At 37.0% G+C, this 24,638-nt stretch overlaps 1 protein-coding gene across 1 annotated transcript in view; it reads right to left on the bottom strand.

Moving 5' to 3' along the window:
* GRID2 (glutamate ionotropic receptor delta type subunit 2) overlaps nt 1-24,638 on the bottom strand; it is a 662,777-nt gene that overhangs the window by 205,851 nt on the left and 432,288 nt on the right. The window contains exon 5 of the mRNA XM_056490497.1: nt 4,249-4,302. Within this exon, the coding sequence (XP_056346472.1) occupies nt 4,249-4,302 (54 nt within the window). The remainder of the gene's footprint in view (nt 1-4,248; nt 4,303-24,638) is intronic.

The raw sequence follows: 24,638 nt of genomic DNA, 5'->3' as shown, positions 1-24,638 counted from the left end.
AAAAATAAATCCAATATCTTGGAAAAAGCAGATCCATTCTGTGTGTTAGTTCTCACTAATTGCAGGAACTGGCAACTTGGTTGCACCTCTTCCAAAGAGGGTATCATTTCATACAGACCCACCAACCCAGTGGAAAATGTAAGGGTTCAAATGAAGCTCTAATGTTATTATCAATCACTATCCATATAAAAATGTTGAATTAGGTGAGCTTTGGAACTGAGCTCTGATTATGGATCCAGATCTAGCTGCTCAAGCTCAAAATATGGTTATGTTCTACCCTTATTCATGGTGGAGTCATTGGGCTTGAAACCCCATGAACAAGATGAATACCTGCCAAGGACAAGCCCTCTCCTAGGAAAAAATGTCTTCATCAGAAAGAATATGACCTTTGAAAACAACCTGGTAAGTCCCTCAATCCTCTCTTGTGCTATCCTGGGCAAACCTGTTGGACCTTTTCCCCTAAATTGGTCTTTAAAAGAGTCTTGAGTTTTGTTTCATTCTTTCATCAAGAAGGAGTTTTTCCAGACTCTGGTGCCTCTGGTAATTAGAAACCTTTTAACAACTTTTGACCTCAGTTTACTCATGCACAAATTGAACTCATTTGTTCTTGTGTCAACCTTGTCCTCTGTCTCTTGACAATGATGCATTTATTCACACCCTCTAAGTGTTTATAAACAGGGAGCACATCCTCTTTCAGTCTCTGCTTTCATAGGCCAACCAAGCCAACCTTTCCAGTCTCTTCTTACACAAATCTATCAGTTTTTCTGTGCACTCATTCCATTCTAATTCTAATAGATCTGGTCTTAATTGACCACATTACAGCAGATGAAATCCAAACAATCCTTTGTAAAGTAGCATTAATATTTTCATCTCCTGTATTACAGCTTTAGGCAGTGGAAAGTGTTTGGGGCTGTCCTTGAGTAAACAATAGCAATAAAGAATTGGTGGGAGCCTTGGGTATAGCAAGATAATAGTAAGATAACCCTGAAGGTTTTAACAAAGGAAAATGCTTGAGAGAGACATGATTTAAACTGAAAAAAACCCCCAAAAAAACCCCAAAAAAATAAACCAAAAAAGATATTTCCTAATTTAAAAAGAGCAAGGGAAACTGATGAAAATGATACAAATACCCTCTCTTCAGTTCCACTAAATAAAATCTAAGTTTACTGTACAGTTGTGAATTAAGAGTAATGAAAGAAATATAATTTTCTATCCTGGAACTTTGAAGCTGTATTTGCTATCATGCAGTGGAAATGAAGCCAGTAAAAATAGAGGGAGAAAGAGTGTCAGAAATCCATTCTCCCATTTTGTTAAGGCATATTTGATCATGACTACATTCGACTCCATGACTCCTGCAAATTTTAAATAAAGAATTGTAACATCTGCTTTAAGGCCCTGAAGAAACAGGAACATTTATCAGAAGAGTATTTCCTCAGCTGATTTTACTGATCAGAAGAGATTTGCATATTTGCTGTGGTCTAAAAAGATGCATTATGTTTTCGCAAATTATGAATTCTTTCATTTTATGGGAGCAAAGCCTCTCCTCCCACACTTACATTATGATACACAGTCTTCAAGAAAATTTGCTCTATTGCATAAAGTAGCAAGTAATGGGACAATAAAAATTAAGAAACTCTTTGCAGGCATTACAGAATTTAGAGTGAGCAATTAAAATAGCAGATGTTTACCTCACAGAGCCTAAGCAGATTACTGATCACAAAACTGAAGGTGGTATTTACTTCTGTATTATTATACTTGGTAAGAAGGTTGGATTCCCTTGGCACAGTGATGGAAAAGGAAAGACAATTCCAACTTATTTTGGTATCTCATGGCAAGGAATTGTTTGAATCAGATGCAGAATTTGCAGAACAATGCATTTCCACTGTCACAGATAATTTTAGAATTTCAAATTAAGAGGCCAGAGAAGCAGTGTTACAGTCACTTATTTGACAGTGTCATTTAGCCAATACAGGCACTCAAGCACAGATGTCTGAGCTGTCACAAAAGATTCACAGAAGCAACAAAATGGGCAGAGCTCATCTCCAAGTCACATGGAGGTACTGTGGCCATCAACAGGTAAGGGATGACCACCTCAAACAGACTGGGACATAAAGATAGCTGTTTCATGAATCACAAGAAAGGGGCCCACAAATCTCTGCATTTCCAAGTCCTGCACTGCCAAATAGAGCCATTGCAATCTTGTTACTGAGCTGGCAAAGCCTTGCAATAAGCAATTACCCAACATCAAACACTCAGGAAACATGTAGATTTCTGCTGTAATTTGGACATAGTGACAGGGAAAAATTGGGCAAAACAGAACCCTGGCTGTAGTATTACCTACCAATCTTATTTATTGCTGATATGATTTCTGCATCCACATAATATTGAAATTATTCTACATAATGCTGAAATTATTTTACATAGTATTGAAATTATTTGCATTTTTAAGCAAACAGAGATGGAAAGCTACCTAAGTGGCAATATGGATTTAGGTCCAGAAGCAGATTAAGCTGAGATAGCATTAAACATATTTTCTCTCAGAGAAAAGAGGAATTACTGAATGAGATGCAGAGACTTTAATGACGATGGTTTGCAGCAGTTTGTTGGAATGAACTTAATCACAGCTTTCACCCTTTTCATATACAAGACTAGGAAACTAAGATGTACATTTCTCAGTGCAGATCATCCAGCTTTTCCTGCTTCTGGGACTGCAGCCCAGAGAAAGAGTTTTGGAGCAGAAAAGGCAGCTGAACGGTAACCACTTTGATTGCTGTGCCATTTCATCTCCTGCAATGTGCAAATAACAATGCTTAAAAAGCAGATTTTTTTTCCCCCATGGAGACACTAATTTCTGAATAAAATTGCAAAGAGAAAGCATATATGCTAGGAATGGATCCTCAGCCTTGTTTTGTTTTTTTGAGGGTGAAGGAGCTGAAGCAGTTAAAAGCAAGCACCTTCTTTAGATCTTTAGGAAAATATGCAACATTTAAAACCAAAAATCAATGGCAGTGTCTTTAGCTTGAACAGCAAGCCAAAATCTGAGCTAAGAAACTGCTGTATGATCTACTGATTAAAGAGGATGGTTTTGGATTCTGTTAATGCTCTCCTTAAAATACCCAGTGTTAACTCTGAAGGGAATTCTGGTTTAATCAGACATGAAAAAGAAAATATGTATGTTGTTCACATGATTACCTGTAGATTAAAGCTGGGTTCTCTCCCAGCAAAGCCCCATTCAGTGCTGGAAAATACACACAGTACTGGTCAGGAGCAAGGCAGGGCCCAAACTAATGGTTGTGCTGGACCTGGTTTGTTTACACAGCAATTCCAGAGACATACTTTTCTCCAAAGAAAACTGGCTAAAAATCCACTGGTTTAGCACAGCATACTAATGGATATCCAATAATTAAGTATGAAAACAAAAGTGTACAATAAATCCAGATAGTACAATATGGAATTTACATGCAGTTTTTATCCTGAGAATATACAGAAGTTGCATGATTAGCATGTTAGAAGATAGTCATCTACTCAGGGAATCCAGCTATTTTGGACCTAAATTATTTTTCAAAAACCTGAATGCTGTCTAACTTGAACTGCAGTGTTCAATACTTCATATACAAAACTACTTCACACATTGGCTTGTCATATTTTAGCTGGCAAGCTTTCATGGGAGAACTAATTTCACAGTGTAAAAGCAGAATCTCAATTTACTTTCTTTTTTCCCTTTATGAACATTTATATATGACCTAATACAGAAATCTACCAAAGAGTCTCTCACTAATATCAACAGGTTTAGATATCAATCATGACAGAACATTTGGAGTATTCATAAAGGAAAGGGAAATATGATATTGTTGTTATTATTATTATTGTCGTTGTTGTTATTTAAAATCATTAAAATAGAAATAAAATACAAACACTCTACAAAAGATTACATAATAAAAAATGGCCTTAAAAATCCTGTGAAAACACTCAATGGTGAGCTCTCAAGACATTTAGAAACAAAATGGGCTTTTTAACTTTATTTTCCATTTATTCATAGAGGGACTTCCATTTAAAACAGGCAAGAAAAAACAGCAAAGTCCAAGAACCTGTCATTCTACTTTTATTAAGCAACATCTACTCCCTCAGTGAGCTTGAACTTTGTCATAGCTACTGCTTCCTGTTGGCAAAGTGAGAATCAGCATGAATATTGTCAGAAAGCCTCAAAACAGGATCCATGGTTCACAACAATGTTCACTTGACAGTTACCTCATTTATAATGATCCAGTGACAGTCAAAAGCAACCAAATTAGTCTCCACGACCTGAAACAGAGAACAAACCAGCTATCAGTCAGCTTGCTTGTGAAAGCCAGAAACAAAAAAATAAATAGATGCTCTCTGCAAATGACAAAACCAAAGCACATGCTCTCTAAAACTTTTGCTATTGAACTGAGGATAGAGAACCTTTAGCACCATGCTGCAGAAGCATTTGTGTTATTGTTTGACTTGCCAATTAAACTTGGAAAATTCATTGCTGGCATCACAGGAAAGAATATGTTTCAGCTGACTGAGGATAAAAGTGAAAACATTTTTGCCTTAGCACTGTGTGTTGAGAGGAAGCAACAGAGAGGAAGGCAGAAAATGAATATCAAGTAACTTTTGTCAGATTTCTGTATTTCCCTCTTCTTTCCACTGCATACCTACCCTGAAAGCCTGGATTAAAGAAAAACAAAACAAACCCAAAGAAAAAAACCCACATCACAAATGCTAGAGTTCATGGAAGTGCAAAGAGCAGGAAGGAAAGGGTTCTCCTGAGAAAGAGGGCTGTCAAAGGAATGATGATGAATTGTAGCCTGTCTCAGGTTCCATGCACAGAAGGCCTCTCATCCTCCTCTCATACATCTTTTCCTCTCCTTTGCATAAAATTTCTTCCATAACCCACCCTCATTGCTGGATTCAATGTGTGCTTCCTAACTCATCTTTCACTTAAACCTTTCCTTCCTTCAGTCCACCACACTTTTGTGGTAAGTCACTTTTGAATCTACTTCACAGTGCAAATGAAGAGAATAAAAATACACTTGGTTCTGCTTTCATTAGGTAGGAAAGGAATCATTGAAAAAAGGGAGGCCAGCAACAAAATCTGGAAAAAGCTAGACACCTTTAATTTTTTTTTCTACATTAAATTGAATTAGGATTAACATGCAAATAATTTTAAACACAAATTAATTCCATTTTAGTTACACAGTTACAATGCTCATCTTGATTCACAGCTTAAAACTACTGGATACTTAAAACTGTATTTAATATCCCCCTAAAAAAAACAAACAGAAAAATACCAAAGTAAAACAGAAACAAATCTTGGAAATGACAGTGTTTAAATATTCAATTAGTTGCCTAGTACTGGGCTCTTATTACTTGGACCATTGGCTTTTAATGACAACCAACAGAAACAGCACTTGCCAAGGATGGTGGCAATTTATACTGTGCCATGTCCAAAGGAGAACAATTTAACTGGCCACAAATCTTAAGAGCATCAAAAAACCTCACACTGATAACCCTCATCATTAATTCAAAGGCTATTAGAATTGGCATCACTGCTTGTTTAGCAGAATGATAAGGCAAGGTTGGAAATTCTGATCTGGAGAGACTCGGGTGAGGGGAAAACAAGAGCAGCAGGGTATGACTGATTCCTTATTTGAAACTCTCACAGCACCAACCAGAAATGATGGGGACTGAAAGCCATAGCTGCTAATGTGGTTCTGGAAAACTTCAATAGCATTAGCAGGAATCAGGGTCCTTAATTAATGTGGAGTTCAATACTTAAAAACAACGTGGCATTTTGTTGCTTTGACATTTTCTTGCGTTCTCCACTGTAGGCGTTCCCAGGGCACGTATAAAAGAATAGGATAGAAACTGGGTAACTGTGATAGGAGACAGCACCACAGACTGAGCCAGGATGCTGGAGCTGGAGCATGGCTGTTCTGATCAGATTGCTCATAACAAAGCAGTTGGAATACAAACACACCCAGGAGCCAAAAAGGTCAAAAGAGGACAGAGTAGTAACAAAGCTCTCAATGGAGCATTTGCTCCTTACGTAAACTTCCAAAGCATGGAAAGTTTATCCCATTTACAACATAAGCTGTCATTTAAATTTTCCATTAAACAGAACAAATCAAAGCCTGACTAAAGCAGGAACAATTCTGCTAGTCAATCTTCACACAGTTCTGCTGAAAGCAATCCTAATTAAATATAAAAAAAAAGAAAAGAAAAAAAGGCAGCACAGTCAGCATATTTTCTGATTTCTTGTCAGGTTCCTAGCAACCTTGTCCTTCCTAGCTTGGCTCTGGGATGTCCTTCTGGGAACGTCTGCCCTGCTCAAGATGAGGTCTCATAAGGTTCCTGTGGCTCCAAGGCAATCTGTCAGTGACACCCTCGAGTCAAGTCTCCCAGTGGTGGTAGGAAAATTACAATAACCGTGTTTCACAAAGGGCTCCTAAGTTCTTTCTCTGCTTCCAAATGGCACTCAACCAAAAGTTGAGATTTAAGGAATCCATAAAACAAAAATTCACATTTTCTGTTCAATTTTTATTAACATGCAAATGTTAATGTTAAGTGGCCTCGATAACTTCTTCAGCTGATCAGATTTTAATGTATTATTTTATCTCCCATTTTTGTTTCAGTTCATTTAGTTTCTGAATAAATATTTGGTTTGGAGTGCCTACTTTGCACAGATTCTCAGATTTCAATCAAAGAACATATTTTCAATTGAATATGGTCCTAACTGTCCCTGGTTTTATTATGTCAAGCTCACAGACCACTTAAGTCACTGGAAGAGGCTGATTGGACTCAAAAGTCACTTGCATTATTTCAAACAGTTCAGAGTATCTGTGAGAGATTTATTCACAATTTGCAAGTAACAAGATGAAATGAACCCATTTTTTAGTTGCAGTTGAAACTCCTCAGCAGAAAGATCATGTTTTATCCATTAAAGTTTATGCATTCATGAATCTACTTAATACTAAAAACGTTTTCAAAAACCATATGTCAAATTGAGATGAACTCTTAGTGGACTCAGAGACACTCAAACTAACTATTCTCAGTTTAGATGGTCTGCAAGTAGCCCCTGATTTAATAATTCACTTTTCTGTCTGCTAGGAGCTGCTTTTGGCATTTTCCTTAGCCCATAGACCCAAAGCTTGTTCTGGTATTGATAGTTGCTTAAAAAGATGGTTGATGATGCCCTGAGAAAGTTGCTAGATTTTAAAGGTAGATTTACGTCTGAACTGGGACTTGGGCATTAGGCTGGGATTTCAAGGCTATATTTTCATCTTTTGGTCATTCAGCCTTATCTCTCACAAAAGAATTGTTCATTACAGCAGCATCAAAATGCTGCATCTCAGTCTCTCCCTTCTTAACATCTCTTCTGCCAGCATGGCCTTTATTGTCCATTTAATTGACCTTAGTTGGCAGTGCACATTCTATGTCTGTAGGAATTGCAGGACACTATAATATTATCATTACCATTAATAACCTTCCCATATTTTCCAGTTATTGTGCTCCTTATGTTTTTCAGCGTAGATAAATGCATTGCCACATCCACTGTTTTACAAAAAAGAAATAAATGCAATGCTATGTACACCTTCAGTTTTGATGCTTGAGGGAAAAAATTGCTCATTCCTAAAATTTTCTTCAATTGCTAAGTGTAATTGTATGCATAACCTTACCATCAGAAGATGATTTCCATCAGCAGCTATTGAGTACTAGTTTACAAGTAGAAGACTATAATAAATCAGTTTAAAAAAACCCCAGATTGTCTAAAGTCAGCAGTAATACAACCTAGATCCAATTATTCATCAGAACAGCAGTCATTACTTGCACACAGCAGGCCTTTACAGCCATGACATGATGTTCCAGAATGCCCTTGTCTATCTACTTCTCTTGCCATTCTCTTTACTTCAAAAAGCCATTGCATTTTCACTTTGAAGGGATGATAACAAATAAGAGTGAAGTAAAAAAAAAGAGCATGGCTGGGTCTGCTTAAAATTCACCATAACCTGAAAAGCACAAACAGCAGAAATATTAGAGGCAGTCGTGCAGCAGGTTTCTATGCCAAATATGCTGAGAATTGTAAAACAAGTATTTTTTATCTGAGTGATGATCTTTTTCTGGTTGAAATTCATATCTGCATGCATATCAAGCGAGCTGGCATGAACTTGTGCTCTGTGCCAGGGAAAAATGAATGTAGAGAAAAATGCTTGCAAGGATATAAGGGCAGTAATGAAAAAGAAATCTGGAATCCTGCATTTTAGAAGCAATAAAACAACTTGATTGGGGCGGGTAGGAGGCTGGGGCTTCAAGACCTCAAGCATTTGAATACAATGCAAGTTTCAGATTCATCACTGGTTCTGCTGGCTCTGTGACAGGAAGCAGCACTGTTCCCTCCCAAAAGGTAAGGGACAGATTGGAAATTTCCATATAACACAGAAGGCAGGTGAACCTTTTGGTTATGAAGATCACCTCTAAGCTAAAACTGAGAAAAACTGGAGTGTGCATTCATAATGAAGGCTAAACACCAAAATTCTACACAGATATTAAATGGAGGAAAGCTGACACTTTCCCAAACAAAGAAAACCATGCACCTATTTGACAAATCCTCATTCACACATCCTCTAGAGGAAATTGTACATGCTGCTGGTTAATAAACGTACAAATCTATAGGTCAACACAAAAAACCTCTCTGAAGCAAAGCAGAGCTGCTAGCTGGGAGAGCATTATGAGAAAATATCACATATTCCTACCCTGTTCTTACTGCTCCTTGAGGCATTCAAGCCACCTTTGGAGGTAAGACACTGGACTAGTCTTTGGTCTAACCCCAGACAGCTGCCTTTGAGCTTCTAAATATACATTACTTTCTTATATAAGTTGTTTTCTGTGATGAATGGGACTACCAGTAGCTAAAGGAGGCAGAATTTATGAATTCTGTATTGACTGTTCTGCAGTTTAGACTGTATTTATTTACTGAAAGGGAAAATATTTGAAAGAATCTCCCACCCAAAAAGGCATTTTGTGCTTTTTAGGTGCCATTTCTCTTTGTTATTGAGCACCTCCACTGTGCAGGAACATTTGCAAGCAGAACTCCAGGGTGAACTGGGGAGCTGTGTTTAAGTTTAATGCCCATAGTCACTGACCCCTTCCTGTCTCAGACAACTAAATCAGTGTCAGAGATCAAGCAGAGGACAGCCTATTAACCAACTCCTTCAAAAACTACTTTTCTGAATTCAGTATTTTTTCATTTATAGACTGTTGGTATTCAATTATTTATAATGCCACATTGCATAATTCTCCATTACTAAGATACAAAGCAGCAAGTTAGCAGGTCAGGTCTGAAAAAAACCTTATGAAATCGTGGAAAAGCTGAAAAATCACTCTCTACTCACTCAGCCTTTTCTCAGACACAGAGAGTTCACACCTGAGTATATGAAAACATTGTCATTAGTTGCATAAATCCTGCAGCAAAGGATAGAGCCTGACAAGTATGCAGTGCTATTCATGTACAGTCACAGAAATCCACAGCAATAGATACAAAAGATCATTCCTAACATCTTTGTAACTTCAGAAATATGATCATGTCAAACTCCAGCAGCTCTCCTAACACCCTATTAAAATAAATCAAACTTCTGCTTCATGAGAAAGGTGTTCCACTTAGTGGAACATGGATGCCATTGAACTGATGAGCATGAACCTGGATGAAACAGAAACTAATTTTCTTTTTCTAAAGAATTCAACTGCACACTGAGGGAGATTTAGCAGAGAGCAAAAAAAGCTGCCAAGATGACAAGTGTTGAGAAAGGACAAATCATCTGTCATTGGCAATAACTCCAGAACTTCTGAATCTTTGGAAGAGCTTGACAATTTATCATAACTATTTCTATTGTTCAAGCTCAAACCTTCAAATGGCCTAAATGCAAGACAATCTACAGCAAGTGAAGCAGCTGTAGTGCCAGCATGCAAGCTTGTTCCATGTGCAGTAGCAAGCAAGAAAGAAAAAAAGGTTTTTGACAAAAAAAACCCCAAGTAATTTAATGGAAAATTACATTAAAAATTATCTAGATCACTTCTTTATAATAGATATGAGTGCACAAGTGTGGGCAAAAACTGCAATATACAGATCAAAGTATACACAAAGGAAATACAGGAAGAAACATTCTCCATTTAGCAAATTTACTCAAAATGTTGAAGGGAAGTGTCTCAAACTGGACTTTGCCTTCCTGCTAACTTTCTGCTCCACCAGGAGCTGAGTACTGACTGTGAATCGTTCTGCTGGACCACCACAGAGCAAACCACACTTTCCATTTGGTTTTTTTTTTCACAAAAGCCAACAGATGGCACTGCATAGCCCATAGCTCTGGGAATGGCTGATACTGGAATAATTTAGAAAGCGATTTAGAAAGTTTCCCAAGAGTTGTGCTGGGATACCAACTTTCAGTTAACCTTTCCCAAACAGTATCTGCCTACAATATGTCAAATTTATGAGATTTTGCAATCTGAACTGCATTCTGCCAACCAGAAGACTGATAAAATGCTTTCATCCAATACCTCTACATTTGCTGTCTTTTCACAGACAAGCCTCTTGGAGTCACCACTGCTGTTTTACAGGTGCATATGCCTTAACCTAATTTTCTTCCCCAGGGGCATGGCAATTTGCAGGCCACTAAGATATGATAAAAACCAGGCTTCCAGTACACACATGTGGGGCAGGAAGCCACTCCAATTCAACCCTGCTCCCTCCCCTCTCTGAGAACAGGACAACCCAACAAAAAACAACCACCAATCAAACATCAGGAGTCAGAGACCATTTCTGAACATGACATTTAACTCAAGTGATGTCATTGGACTGGTGTGAGCATTCAGAGCAGTCTCCAAGAGTACAGATGTCTCCCAAAGAACTGGTATGTAAACCAAACATGGAAGGTAAAGACTATTAAATAGCAAAGCATGTTAAGTGATAAACTGAAGACCACCTTAACTGATCTGAAGTTTAGAAAGGTAAAAGTGTGGAGTTGCACTATTTAGTATGTTGTACCACGTTAAACACCACAGGACTTGTTCATGGAGATACTCAGGTAGGTTTGTTTGTTTATTTTTACTTTTCTTCCTTCTGGCTCCTAGTTCATCAACCATCACCATCTTATCAGGCTTTTTGCACCATTTCTTCCCACTGGTGCCACAGAAAGTTCTTTCTGTGCTTCCACTCGTAGCCTTTGAGCTTTTCAGTAGGGAAATCAGTTGTTGATTTATAAAGCTCATTTCTTACCTGAAAACAAAGCTCATAAAAATCTCTCTTCACCAAAGGCAATATTTTTGTAATCTAATGTTAATCTCTACCCATTTCTACTCTTGAGAGAGAGAAAAATCCAAACCACACATGGCAATACTTATTTTTTTCCTCTGGACAATCACCTCTTTCTGGGATTCCTGTCACTGACATTCCTTTTAAGAAAAAGCAAACAAACAAACACCTCCCTCCCCCCACCAAAAAAAACCAAAAAACAACAAAAACAAAAAAAAAAACAAAAAAAAAAAAACAAAAAACAAAAAAAAACCCCAAAAAAACCAAACAAACAAAAAAATCAAAACCCAAACCTTCCCCCCTCCAAAAAAAGTGCTAAACAAGAAAAACCCATCAACCATTGGGTGAAACTTGAGAGAGACATTTACCAAGGATTAGAAAGGAAACTTCTACAGCATTTGGGGGAGGCAGTTGAAAATTGTCTTTGAGTCTTCTCCTAAGGACGGGTGATAAAGCTGACATGGCTTCATTTGTTTGTCTCATAAAAATGCATTTCTTTCAAAAATAAATAGTTGAAGCACTTGATTGGTTTTCCACTTTTTCAGATTGATTTCAAAAGATGATACTTTTAAACTAAAAGTGTTGGGTTACTCCACTGAATAATTAGTTTTATATTGACTTGGCTTGCCATCATAACTACATCTGAAATGAGTCAGGCTTCAGGGAACACTTTTTATCTTCTGTCCTAAGATTTTAAGAGATGGAGGCTGTTAAAGTATGGAAATCAGTCCCATGCTAAAGAAAAGAAAACAGTTAAAAATTCAATAAAAGTAAATGAAGAGAGCATTAATACTTCAGTGAGTTTGACCACAGGCTTTTACTGAGCACACAAAACAAAAACACATTCTGTCTGGTAGAAATGGCCTTTTAAAATTATTCATTTCCTTAATCATTGAGAAAAGTTAATATTATAAAGAAGCTAACAATTTTATAGGTGTCTAAACCCATGCATCTTTCTGAGGTCAACCTGTAGATTGTAGGTTTAAATTAAAATAAAATAATTTATGTATCTTTCATTTTAAGGATTATTTTACTCTTACAGTTGGTTTTCTTACTTCTCAATTTATGCTTTGATTCATATTCCTATTATCCTTCTGAAAAGTGCTTGTAATATCCACTCTGGGAAAAAAACACTAAACAAACCCCAGACCAAAACAAACCATCACAGAATTTTTTTACAGGTTCTGAATCTACTTGGCTTTGACTCAGACCTATTAGCACATTCTCCTGCCTGCACTGCAAGACAGTTACAAGAAAGAAGAATAATGGCATTCTTAATGAACAATCATGTACATTCCACCTAGAAACTATTTATTTCAAAGTAAAATGTGACTCCAATTATCATGGAAAGACACAAATTCAGATTCATTAGTGTTGGTTGGTTGCCTGTATCTGCCTTTCTTTTTAAGAATTAGATTTGTTTGTAGTGAAAGTACTAAATTTATCCCTGAAGATCTTGTTCTTTATCTGTTAATTTTTATTTATTTTTTAAGCTGAATTTCTGTTTGGAAATTGAAGCAGACAACTTGAATATTTGTCTTGGACAGGGGCTTTGAATCAAATTGTTGTTACCACCTTTGGAGTTGAAGAACCAAACATAAGAAGCCTGAATCTACACTACAGTATCAAAATTTCCCCATCATTATGGATCAAGAGCTAGAGTCAGAGATTTGTCCCAGCTGTGGTGTTTCTTTTAAACACCTCACCATCTCCTACATGCAGGAGCTACCCTTTTCTGTGAACTCACTCTAGACTGGAGGCTGCTGACAAGTCCTCCAAAAGATGGAAAATAATTACCTTGCTGATTTTGATGCCTTTGCAATTGCCTTCTCCAAGGCCAGAATTTCTCCACAAAAGTGAGAATCAGGGATTAAGGAAGTTTTGTCACAGATTTACAGTTACTCCATCTTCACATATAAATTATTTTTCTAAGCAGAATAAAAACTTCAGTTCCTAATTTTAACCAGTTGCAGACTTTATAGGCAGCATCTGATTTATTCCAAGCCTTATTAATCTGAAGAAAGCTTGCAAACTGTTAATGTGACATGGGAAGTTCAGAAAAACAGTCATTAATTTGATGCTTTAACTTGTAGAGGAAAAAGGAATGCCAATGACAATGGATCTTTCTTAATGTCTGCTTAGAATCATGTGTGCTAGTGAAGAGAGCTTTGGAGTCTACAAAAAATGCAGATGATAAAATGGTATCTGTCATAATTTCAAGGTATGGTCCTTTCTTAGCTCATATAAAAATATGCACATTCATATTTGCTTCCTCTTTAAACATATACCTAGTGTTTCTAATTGAGAATCATGATTAACCAAAGTTACCACCTTAAGAAGGCAGTGAACAGCTAAACTGAAGAAAAACACACTTGTGAGGCATAAGATTCCTTCCCAGAGTGCATTTCTATGGGTTGACTGCAATCATCAAAAGGCAAATGGATTGAAATAAAACTTGTAAAGGAATCATATAAAGGTTGTATTTTAAATAACCTTTCCCTTCTCATCTATACTCGATTTTATTCCCCAGTACTTCTATATATTGTAGTACAGTTACTCTTTACACCAGTTTAAATTGCAAGAATATGTAATCAGGATGGAAATCACTGTCAGAAAGAGAGTGAAGAATATGGGCTTTGAGGAAGAACTTGAGATTTTGAAGTAGAGAAGAGCAATAGCAGAACAGGGTGCCTGATTCAGTGGGCTATTTGGTAGTGTGAGCAATTACTTTTAGACTGCTATCACTTAAAAGCAAGCAAACAGAAAAAACAAAGACACGACAACAGTTTTCTTAATAGCAGCCATTTTCCATAAAAAAACTTCCTGTCCAAGCAAGGTACCAGCAATCCAAATTAATAAAATACAGATTAAACCACTCAATTTGGCCCATTCTTATTGATTATTTTTTTATATTAAGTGTAGATGCCATTTGTTTAAAAGTTTTGAAAGTGTTTCAAGACCTATTAAACATATAGATTGAATTTATGTCTTCAAACTGAAAACACAAGGCATAGTTCACCTTTTCCTCTTTTTTTTCCAAGAATAGCATGTGACTATTTTAGGGCCAGACCCTCTGAATTGCTCAGCATCTGTAAATCACTCAGATTTTCCTCAAGAGGGGCTGCAGGATGCTGAGTGCCTTTGAAAACTTGCCCACTCCATTCAGGTTTTTAAATACAAGTTGAGTGCCTTGAAAATCCAGCCCTGATTGTGCTGGCAGCGTGCTGTTTATTCTATTAGCAATACAGAAATGTGGTTTCAACTCCTTTTGAAGCTGTTAGTAAACTCAAGATTTAGTCTGACTGCATATCAGGGAAAATGTTAAACTTTATGCACTACAGAATATATAACAGTGCTGCTCTTTTCTCTTCTTTGCTGTCTGCCTTAAAAGCAATTTTTGCCAAGCATCAGTCTGGCATTACTGAAATAGAAAGTATTTCATTTTCCTATCACAGGCATTATTAACAAAGGTCACCATTCAAGTGACAAAATATCACTAAAGCCATCAGCTCTTTTTGCTCTCCAGCTTCATGGTGATGCCTCTCCTGTCATTTCACATATCTGTAGAGAACAACAGTGGCAGAGGTTCAAGTGAGATAGTCCCCATTTCTGACTTGTACATAAACTTAGCATTCAGCTCTCTTCTCCAAGCAAACAGGCTGAAATATTTTTTTTTCTGGTAATAAGAGTTCAAGAATCAGGAGCAGTTTATAACAGAGTTGTAACTGGCTGCAGGCTTGAAGCTCCCTATGGAAAAGATCCTCTCAAAAGCACATGTACAAAGACAAAATCTGTTCTAAACATATTGAAAACATTCTGGTCACCAAACTGTGAAGCCCAGTGGCCATTTTTGCTGCTGTGCTTCCCAAGAGATGAATAAAATGGATCAAAAGGGCCAAAGGCATTGCAGGCCCAGAAGGTCTGCACAAGGACTCACTGAGCCTTGCAGAGGGCATGGATCAAAGCAGCAGCCTTTTCTCATCATGGCTCTAAATTTTACTAAGAAAATACCTCTAAATTTTGAGAAATTCAGCTATTGCTTCTGAAACTAGTTCAGCCAGTCAACTACATGAACCTAGATCATAATTTAAAGATTTTCATAAGCAATGTGTATCCTTAACATCAGCCATGCAAGTTCAGATTCAGCTTCTCCAAAAAACCTTCTGGTCAGATACCTGTTAGCAGACCTTCAATCTGAAATCCTTCACATATGTCACAGAGGGTTACTGAAAACTAATCTTCAAAGTGAATACAAAGTACTCTCTTTATTACCACAATTCTCTAGCAGCTAATGGTTAAGCTAACAGAAATATGACAACCAAGCAGAACTTGACACAGGTTAAAATATATTCCAGCTCTATAAAGAGAGAAAATCTATATATTTTTCATCATTGTTTGATGCTGGTTTAAAAGCTGGTTCCACACAGTAATTGCATCTGGATCCAGAAAGTCCAAGCAGCACCTATCTCACCTAGAAGACACTGGAGGTACAAACATGCCAAAATTACACCTGAAACTCACTGCAGCTGGGACATTGGATCAGCTCTAAAATGGGACAGATCCTAACAGATTGAAAATAACTTTATCAGTGAAAGAACAGCACAAGAACCCAATATGTGTTCTGTTATGGAAAAAGATAGAACTTCCTAACCATCAAGTATGGTGGTTCTAAACCACTTCTGGCTTGTTACCAGAAACAAAACACAGAGGAATTGCAGGAGAGGCAAACGTTGCAATCATAAAAAACCAGAAAACTAGAGGCATTTAACACACAGAGTGTAATTTTAATACAGTTTAATAATTAATAGGGATTAAGTTGCTAAGAATTGTTTCTCAAATTTTCATTGTTGCCCATCTCTTTTGGCTTTCTGAACAAAGAGGCTTAAATTAGATCCTTGCTATCATCTTTTAAAAATAAATTGGAAAGCTTTGATGGAGAAAAGTAAAAAGACTGGAAGAACTTTAAGAGGATTTGCACATTCCAGAAAAGGAAAAATAGAATGCACTTTGTTAAAAATACAATTAGTTCTGCATTTTAAGTTTGTGAAAGCAACTACAGCCTTAGCAAAATGAGCTATGTAAAAAAATAAAGGCCTTTTGAACTTTTATAAAAGAAATATTGAAGCCCATTCTATTTAGGCCCATATTACAACTTAAAATAGAAAACAAGCCAAATGCATAATTGTAATGGCCTTGTTTTGTTTTCTCAGTTTAGATAGATAAACAGCAGAAACTTGACTCATGGTAAGAATTCCTCTAAAGTCTATGTGATTACTCAGCTGGTGAAATTACTCATGCGAGGAAAATAAGTTATATGTATAAGAGATTATTGGCACAGGTACCTCAATGTAAATTATGAAAGACACATTACAGTGTCATAAATTTTCTAGCAACACATTCCTTTTTCCCACAGATACTGTCAAACAGCTTTTTACCTTTAAGCACTGCATTTTTGTAGCATTCTTTCAATCATCTTTTTGACTAACCTGAACCAGAACAGTGATATATCTCTCCTAGTCCAACTATTAATAGTATGGGCACATGGTCTTTGCTTTTCAATGGTGATAGAAGCAAACTGACAGAACCAATATCCAGACAATCCTTGAAGTGATACATGAGCTTTACACAAGGATGATCAACAAGGTAAGGCACTATTTCTCCAGACTGATTGACAGGAAAAACAAGTTGGCTATAAGGCTGTACTTTCAGCAGGAAGCAAGTAGATCAGAAGTCCTCTGTGGGCTCCCATGTGTAGAAAATACAAAGCTTATCCAGAGAGAAGAATAAAAATAAATAAAAAGGAAGATAGGCAAATAGAAAAGTGTTATAATCATATAAGAAGGTAGTTTTTTGTTCTATTATGGAGTGAGTAGGAGAGATACACATCTGTCATGAAGACTTAAGTAAAATTAGGAATGTGTGAACATAAGTATGGCCCATCTGAAGTCCACTTAAATCCCAGTTTACCTGAGACAGGCTGGCACAGCTCAGTAGAACTGTGTTAAATGTCAGGTAACTTTCTGAGCCATTTCCAGAGCTAGGTCAGGGGCAGGAATGAGTAAAGCTTTTCCCACCTGCCCAGCCAGGAACCTCACACCTGTGAGCAAGAAGGGAACCTGATTGCTGCACAGTGCTGTGCAATTACACACAACTGCTCAGACACTGCTAAATCCTGCACCTGACTGCATTTCCACAGCTGCTTTTAGGGCCACGCTGCCCTCCCTCTGGGCACCATCAGCATGAGGAAAAAACATTTCAGAGGCAGAGCAGAAATGCACCAGCAGAGCCCTTGGTGGATGTTTAGCTGCTTTTCCTGAGTATTCCTCTTCTATGGTTTTTCAATTTTGCTGGTTGCTTCCCAGAGAAGGGAAAGGAAAGGACTTCTATAGTTTTGTGTTAATGTTCATGAGAGACAGATATGAATTAAGGCTCAGTGTGAGACAAGAGCTCTAAGGAATCATGAGAAATTCATGTTCAGATAATTTTCTGCACTGTCATCCTGCAAATATCTTAAAAATCTTCATTACTGCAGTGTCTGATGCTTGCAACATAGGCTACAAATACAGCTATCTGAAAACTAAGCAAAATGAGTTTATTTTCCTCTTGTCCCACGACACACAGTTTGTGTGTACATATATGCATGCACCAGAAATTTATTCCTATTCATCTACCATATCTTATCCTATACACTGTCAGCTTTGCCTGAGAGATCAGGGATCTATCTGTACATGTGAAAATGTCCTTTGTGTGAGTTATAATCCAGCCCTTAAATTTGTTTCCCAAACCAGGCATTTTACAGGATCCTGCAAAAGGGAAAATTTTCTTCATAAACATCACAGAAAATTCATTCTACTGAAGAAGATTCTAACTTTGATCCATGACCCTCTGCACACGACATCCTGTCTCCAAAATGGAAGAGATGCCATCAAAATTGCTTAATGTGTATCTATTTCACTCTCCCCTGGGCAAAAGAAGATAAAAGCAGAGCAATACCACAGTGCTGTCAAAATATGAATCTTCCTGGATGTATGTTACAATATCTAATAGACAGTGCTTTTTTTTTTTTTACATTTATGGCAATAAAAAGACATTTTTATCACTATTCTTCTGCACCTGTATGATGTCTGATGGCATCTTGGCACATGACTGAGCAATAACTGAACCAAATGGGGTACCTTCTCTAGCAGTTATCCTCCTCTAGAAGTTATCACTGTTTTTATGATTATATTTGGACATGTCAAAGGAATTACTATAATTTTGCCTTCACCTTGAGAACAAATGCAACAAAAAACCTTGGAATTAAATATACAGTACAGTATCTCCCAACCCCAAAACCAATCTTGATCTGAGAGTAGCTAGGATTAGAGGTGTCATGACAAGAACTACTGCTTTGGTTCAGTGTGAGAAGGGATACATTGAAAAGAAAGAAAACTCTCAGTCCTTCACCTAATGAAATTAAAACAAGTGTTGTCATCTTGGAATATTTCATGTTCTAAGCACAAAACCTCCTTTTGGAGGAAACAGGCTTTTCATTATGTTCCATTTGTAGTATTCCCTCAGACACACACCAAGGCTCCCCACAGCTGTGTTTCATTGTTCAAAGGGCATTTAAAGTATAAATACTTCTGGCATCACCTATCTGAAGAAAAAAAGCCTCCTTTGGAGGTCTCAGCTTTGTTCAACCTGTGGATGTGTGCTTCTTGTTTTTTGGCAGCTGCATATGTATTCAGGCAGATGAAGGAACTGAAAATGCAAATCAGACCTGTAAGCTGAAGTATCTACAAGTAAAAATATTGTGATCACATTTTTTAATGCTCTTCTGGTCCTAGGGAGAAGTGGAAAACACAGGAAGATGTCAATATCATGAATGGGTAAGAGGAAGGAGGGTGTATAGTTCTACCTTCCTTGCCAGGAGCAAATAACATTGAAAGGGACAATTATGAAATGTGCTACAGCAGTTACAAGGAATACAATGTAACAGGAAGCTTAAAAAAAATAAATTTGAAGGCAGTTTTTTCCTCAATGGGCTTCTGGTCCTACATTCAGTCCAACTCTTGTGCAGCTGAGCTGGTTGGGTGCCTATGAGCACCTATGCAGCATTCAAACCTTATTAATTGTGACTGAACACTGTCTGAGGCTGTTTATGTCAGAGAAAGTTTTGTTCTTAGAATGCACCCACAAAAGCACTAAATGAGATAATAAAGTGAACATTTGATGCCACTGTAACACATTTTTCTTCACTTTAATCTGAAAGGCTTCAATTACAATCTCAGGCACATTAATCATCTATGATTTTGCCATCTCTGCTGTATAAGCATGCAGGAAACCTGAAGAAAGCCAAAAGAAAAAGAACAAGGAGGAAAATTACCACAGAGTGACCAAGCTGTCTCTAGATTAAATGGACACAAAAATGAAGCCAAGAGCTGCTCTGTGTAAGCACTGTTGAAATACCATTATTCAGTATCTGTAGCAAGTGCCACTCACTACAGATATGAAATAATACATCAAAAAAAATGACCTGCTTTTAGAATTGTGACCTATAAAATGAAGCAAAAAAAAAAAAGACATCCTCCTAAAGGGAAGGAAATGACAGGAAAATTCTGTGGATATTGAATTGCAGACCACTGAGACTCAGACAACAAAAAACCTTAGAGAAGAAGAATTTGCAGATTACACCTACTTGGCTTATTTTGCATAGTGTTTCAATCACACTAAAGGAACACAAATCTTTTAAGACTGCACCTTCTTTTTCAAACCTCTGCCTTGCTCTTTGCTTAAAATGATGATACAAATACAATAGGAAAAGGATACATGACCATAGTAAATTTGGTCCCAAATTACATCTCTTATAAATATGATTTTACAAAGCTTTTATTTACACTAAAAAATATGTTGTTTCCATGACAGCACTAAAAACCTAGTGAAAGGAATTTATGTGCATTATTTATGACAGTGTCCAAAACTTAGACGTGAAATATCTTTGTTGGCTAGTGAGGTAATGAAGCCAATATAAACTGATTTAGCTTTTGTCCTTAAATAATTTGGAAAACTGCTGTGTAATGTTTATTTAATCATTACCACAGTGCTATGCTGTAAAATAGGTCCAATAAACTAATGTTTTCCTATCTGAGCTTCTGCTCCCCCAAAAAAGAGCTAAGTTAGCAGCCCTCTCCCAATTTATGCTTATTGGTCATTGATACCTAGTTTTTTATATGTGCTGTTAAAATTATTTAAGATTTTATTTATTTATTTAATATTTTTGAAAGTACACACAAAAAATACTTCCCTTAAAGCTCTATTTGCTTTATCAATCCTAAAGGTAGAGAAACTTTCATGTACAGCCTCAGGACCTCTGGCCCCACTTCCTTCAATAAAAGCTGTTTTCAGCCAAGTGCTCTTATTTGCCAGTGCTCTCACCTAATTTCCAGAAAAACAGGATGATTTTAGGGATTTATCAGGGCAGAAGCACAACTTACTCACGGGCGTGAAGGAAGAGTGTCTCTGACATAATGATGTCAGATACATAAAAAGACTTTTTTGAGTAATCTCATAAAAAATAGTTTCAGTGTGAAGGTCTCTTTTCTACCCTTGGTTTGGTGCCAGGGATATTTTCCCATTCTGAGAAACACACCTTCCTTGTGCTAGTGTGTCATCATGAAAATCATGAAAATGTATTTTTATATGTAAATCAGATCACCTGTACGAGCTACAGTGAAAAAGGAGGCAGCTTTCTCACAGTGACAACAATTAGCCTGAAGCTAAGACCCTGATGGAATAAGATATTCCCTGTGAACCATTTCTCAATAAGGGCTGAACCTGGATGTGAACTTTGAATTCAATAAGCAAACTCCAGGTCTGACTCATGGATTGTGGGCAGTCCCACATCAGAGCCCAGAACAGTATCAATGCACCAGTTCAAATCTTACAAAGTAAATCAAGGTTGCACCTTCTCCTTCTGAGGATGTTAATTGCTGAGAGGAGAGGTTTGGGCAGAAGATGCTTTAGGATCTGATTTACTTGAAGTTATTCCATCTTTCCTGTTCAATCAGTTCCTGTGCTAAACAAAGTCCTTGGGGTGAAACATTTACAGTTAATTATGAACTGGTATAATCTGTCTTGCTTTCAAATTAACAATTTATCACAGTGATAAATTAATTCCCCCTCCTTTTTTTCCCCCAGCATATTAGCACATCAACCAAAGTGGCTAGCCTCATTTCACTTCCATTATTGAGACAGTTTTCCCTTTTAATTCATACAAAGCATGAAATTTTACAACCAGATCTAAAACTTAGCTATGAATAAATTACTGATGAAATTTTACATTTCAAGTACAAAATGAGCATAGACATAAATGTAACCAAGACTAAGCCACTGTATATAGTCCTGTTGAGAAAATCATTAACTTTTTGGATATTTTTTTTTATTTACTTCTTTCTCAGTTACTACTTTCATACAACACTAATGAATCCAATAAACAGACAATCAACAGTTCTTCTAATAAAATGTTTCTTTATGATTCTTTTCAACAATTCATTCCCTTTAAAATCTGTAGTGTTCACTATTCATGGAAAAAAATAAAGAATTAGACCAAAAATATCAGGCTGCAGAGATAGCTACTGAGATAGCTAAATATCACTGAACATATAAACAATAATTATGTTTGCTGACACAAGCACATCAATATGTTTTCAGAATCTTCTCATAGAAAGTATGGCACAACTGTTTGGAGAAGCATTTCATTTTACAAACCAAAGTATTATGTTTCTAGGTAATACAGAGAAACTAACCTTTTCCCAGGATAAATCATAACTCTTTTGTCTTAATTTTATAGCTATATGATAGTGAAAAAAACTCTTCAGCTACAGGGAAAAAAAGCAGCCCTTGCCCTCTCAGGTAGCCTCAACAAAATCAAATATGAAGACACAGAAAAGAGGAAACAAAGCAACAAGTGATAAGAAAGCAGATATGAGACATCTGTGACACTGACCAGCTAAAAATGAGGAGAATCAGCTTCTACTTTTATTACCTACTCACATGCAGTGTTTGTTAATAAACAACAATATTGTTAGGTAGTCCACAGTGACACACACTTTTCTGTTTGTGGAGATGACTTCTAACTGCTGGATGTCTTTATTCACTGCAGTGATGCTCTCCCTCCACCTCAGAGCTGATGCTAGAAACAGACAGGCAAGCAGGGGAAGCTCAACAGAGGAGAGGAATATAATTGTGTGGCACCTCAAAGATGCCCTTAGTACCTTCCAACCTCTGCTCTTTTCCTTATTATTTTCTATTAGTTTCCCTTGCTGTGCTTTTCCTGAACTCCAACTCAGCATAAAATCTCATTACCAAAATGTCAAAGCAATAACTGTATCTTTATCTCTCTTCTTCATTTTTTTCTCATCCAAAATACATACACATAGAAAATGTTATTATGGCTGTATTGTTTTAGGTAATTAATAGCTCCAGTTCTGGGTAGGAATCAATTATGTTCATATTCTGTAATGCATTCTGGAGAACTCATAGCCCATATTAATGTGGAATCTGCATTACCAGGTCTATATCAAACATAGTTGGTATTCAGTGGAGAAATATGGAAAGAATAGAATGGCTACTAGGAGGTTACTTAAAAAACCTAAACCTTATCTAAATAATAGCAGGTACAATTCAAGTGCTTAAATATAAGTTTGTTTGCTAGATTAGACAATTATGAAAAATGATTAATTGTGCTTTGCTTTAGATACTCAATGCAACTTGCCTCTAATATGTCTTTTTTTTTTTTTTCTCTCTGAAGAACAGGCATTTCTGGTGGTCAGTGGAAAATTCTTGATCATTCCTCTCACACACACACCCTGCTGCTAATTGACAGTTATGGAATGTGGAGGATCCCACTTGGCTGCTCTGTCACAGTAGCACCATCTGCCCATGGACTGACCCTCTTCACCTGTGAGGAAGATGCTCTACAGTGCCTCCCCATCCTAATCTGGAAAACTGATTCAGGCTTGAAATGATCACAGAAGTCTTTGTGTGAAATTTCTAAGCAATCATTCCTTGTGGTTGCAGTGGATTTTTATACTATTTCCCCACAAAAGAGGTGCTTGCAGAGGCTGCAGCAGTCAGGAGTAAATGGAAGAGCAGACAAGCCCAGTATATACAGATTTTTCTGTATAAATCTACACTATATACAAATTTCTATCAACTTCTACTGTTTCATGAATACATAACACTATGAGAAGTGGAATCAATCAAAAGCAGGAATCCAGCAATAGATAAGTCTGTCCACCTGGAATAAGTGAGAGTTTCTTCATGTATTTTTCTATACCACACCTTTCAGAGATGAAATAAGAAACAGAATACAACCCATTTTTGTGATTATTAGTCACAAAGGAATGAAACCTTTTTAGATACAGATTATTTTCTCCCTTTTATTTTTTTCAAGTAATGGATATGTTCTTAAATTCCCTTCAAAACAGGTTGCCTCACTAAGTACAAGGAACTTGTTTACTATTCTGCTTTGAAATAAACAGAGACACCTTTGTTACTGAAGCATCTCTGCTGCCTGGTGAACAAAGACAAAATCCCCAAACCAGAGACACCCTGTTAATAAAGAGAAGCAATTCTGTTTTCCTGGCTTGCTTTACATGTTGTAGACAAGAGGGCAAGTCCCTTCACACTTTAAAAATGACAGAATAAGCACTACCTCTCAGAGTAGGGAAAAGAGCCAGAGTGCCAAATCTGTCATTCCTTATTAAAAAAAAAAAAAAAAAAAAAACAACAACAAAAAACAGCTAAGTAAATAAATCAGGATTAAGTCTGAATAACTATTTATTTTTCTTTTAAGATAAGCTTGCCATGTTGAGATTGAAACACTGTTTTGTGCTAGACTACCTACCTGCAAGTCCTTTAAGCACCACCATCCCCAACTCCAAATATCAGTGTCAAAAAATGCTGCTCTTGAAGGTCTAGCCAGCAGCACCTTAATGCAGAAAAAGAACAAAATTCCCTGGTAATCCATCTCTCCTTTCAAACCCATGGTTTCTTTTTCTTCACCTGCAAGAAAGCAGCAATTCCTGGTCCTCCAGTGCAGGATCCCTGGTGTGTGGCTCTATCCCTCTGTGGGCTGTGACACTCTCTTGGAAATGTGACCCTCCCTTGAGAGGGCAAGGGGAAAGGAAGTGGCCAAGACCTGCTGACTCGACTGCCTGCTCTCAGGACTGTTTGCATTTTCCAAGAATCAAATGTTGCATCAAATTTGTTATGCAAAATGACAGCTGAGCAGCTGAGCATCTCTTTTCTCTTCACTGGGTTAATA

The sequence above is a fragment of the Oenanthe melanoleuca genome, chromosome 4, assembly GCF_029582105.1.
Source record: "Oenanthe melanoleuca isolate GR-GAL-2019-014 chromosome 4, OMel1.0, whole genome shotgun sequence".
NCBI lineage: Eukaryota > Metazoa > Chordata > Aves > Passeriformes > Muscicapidae > Oenanthe > Oenanthe melanoleuca.
Note: the sequence above shows the minus strand (reverse complement) of the source record. Positions and strands in the feature narration are given on the sequence as shown.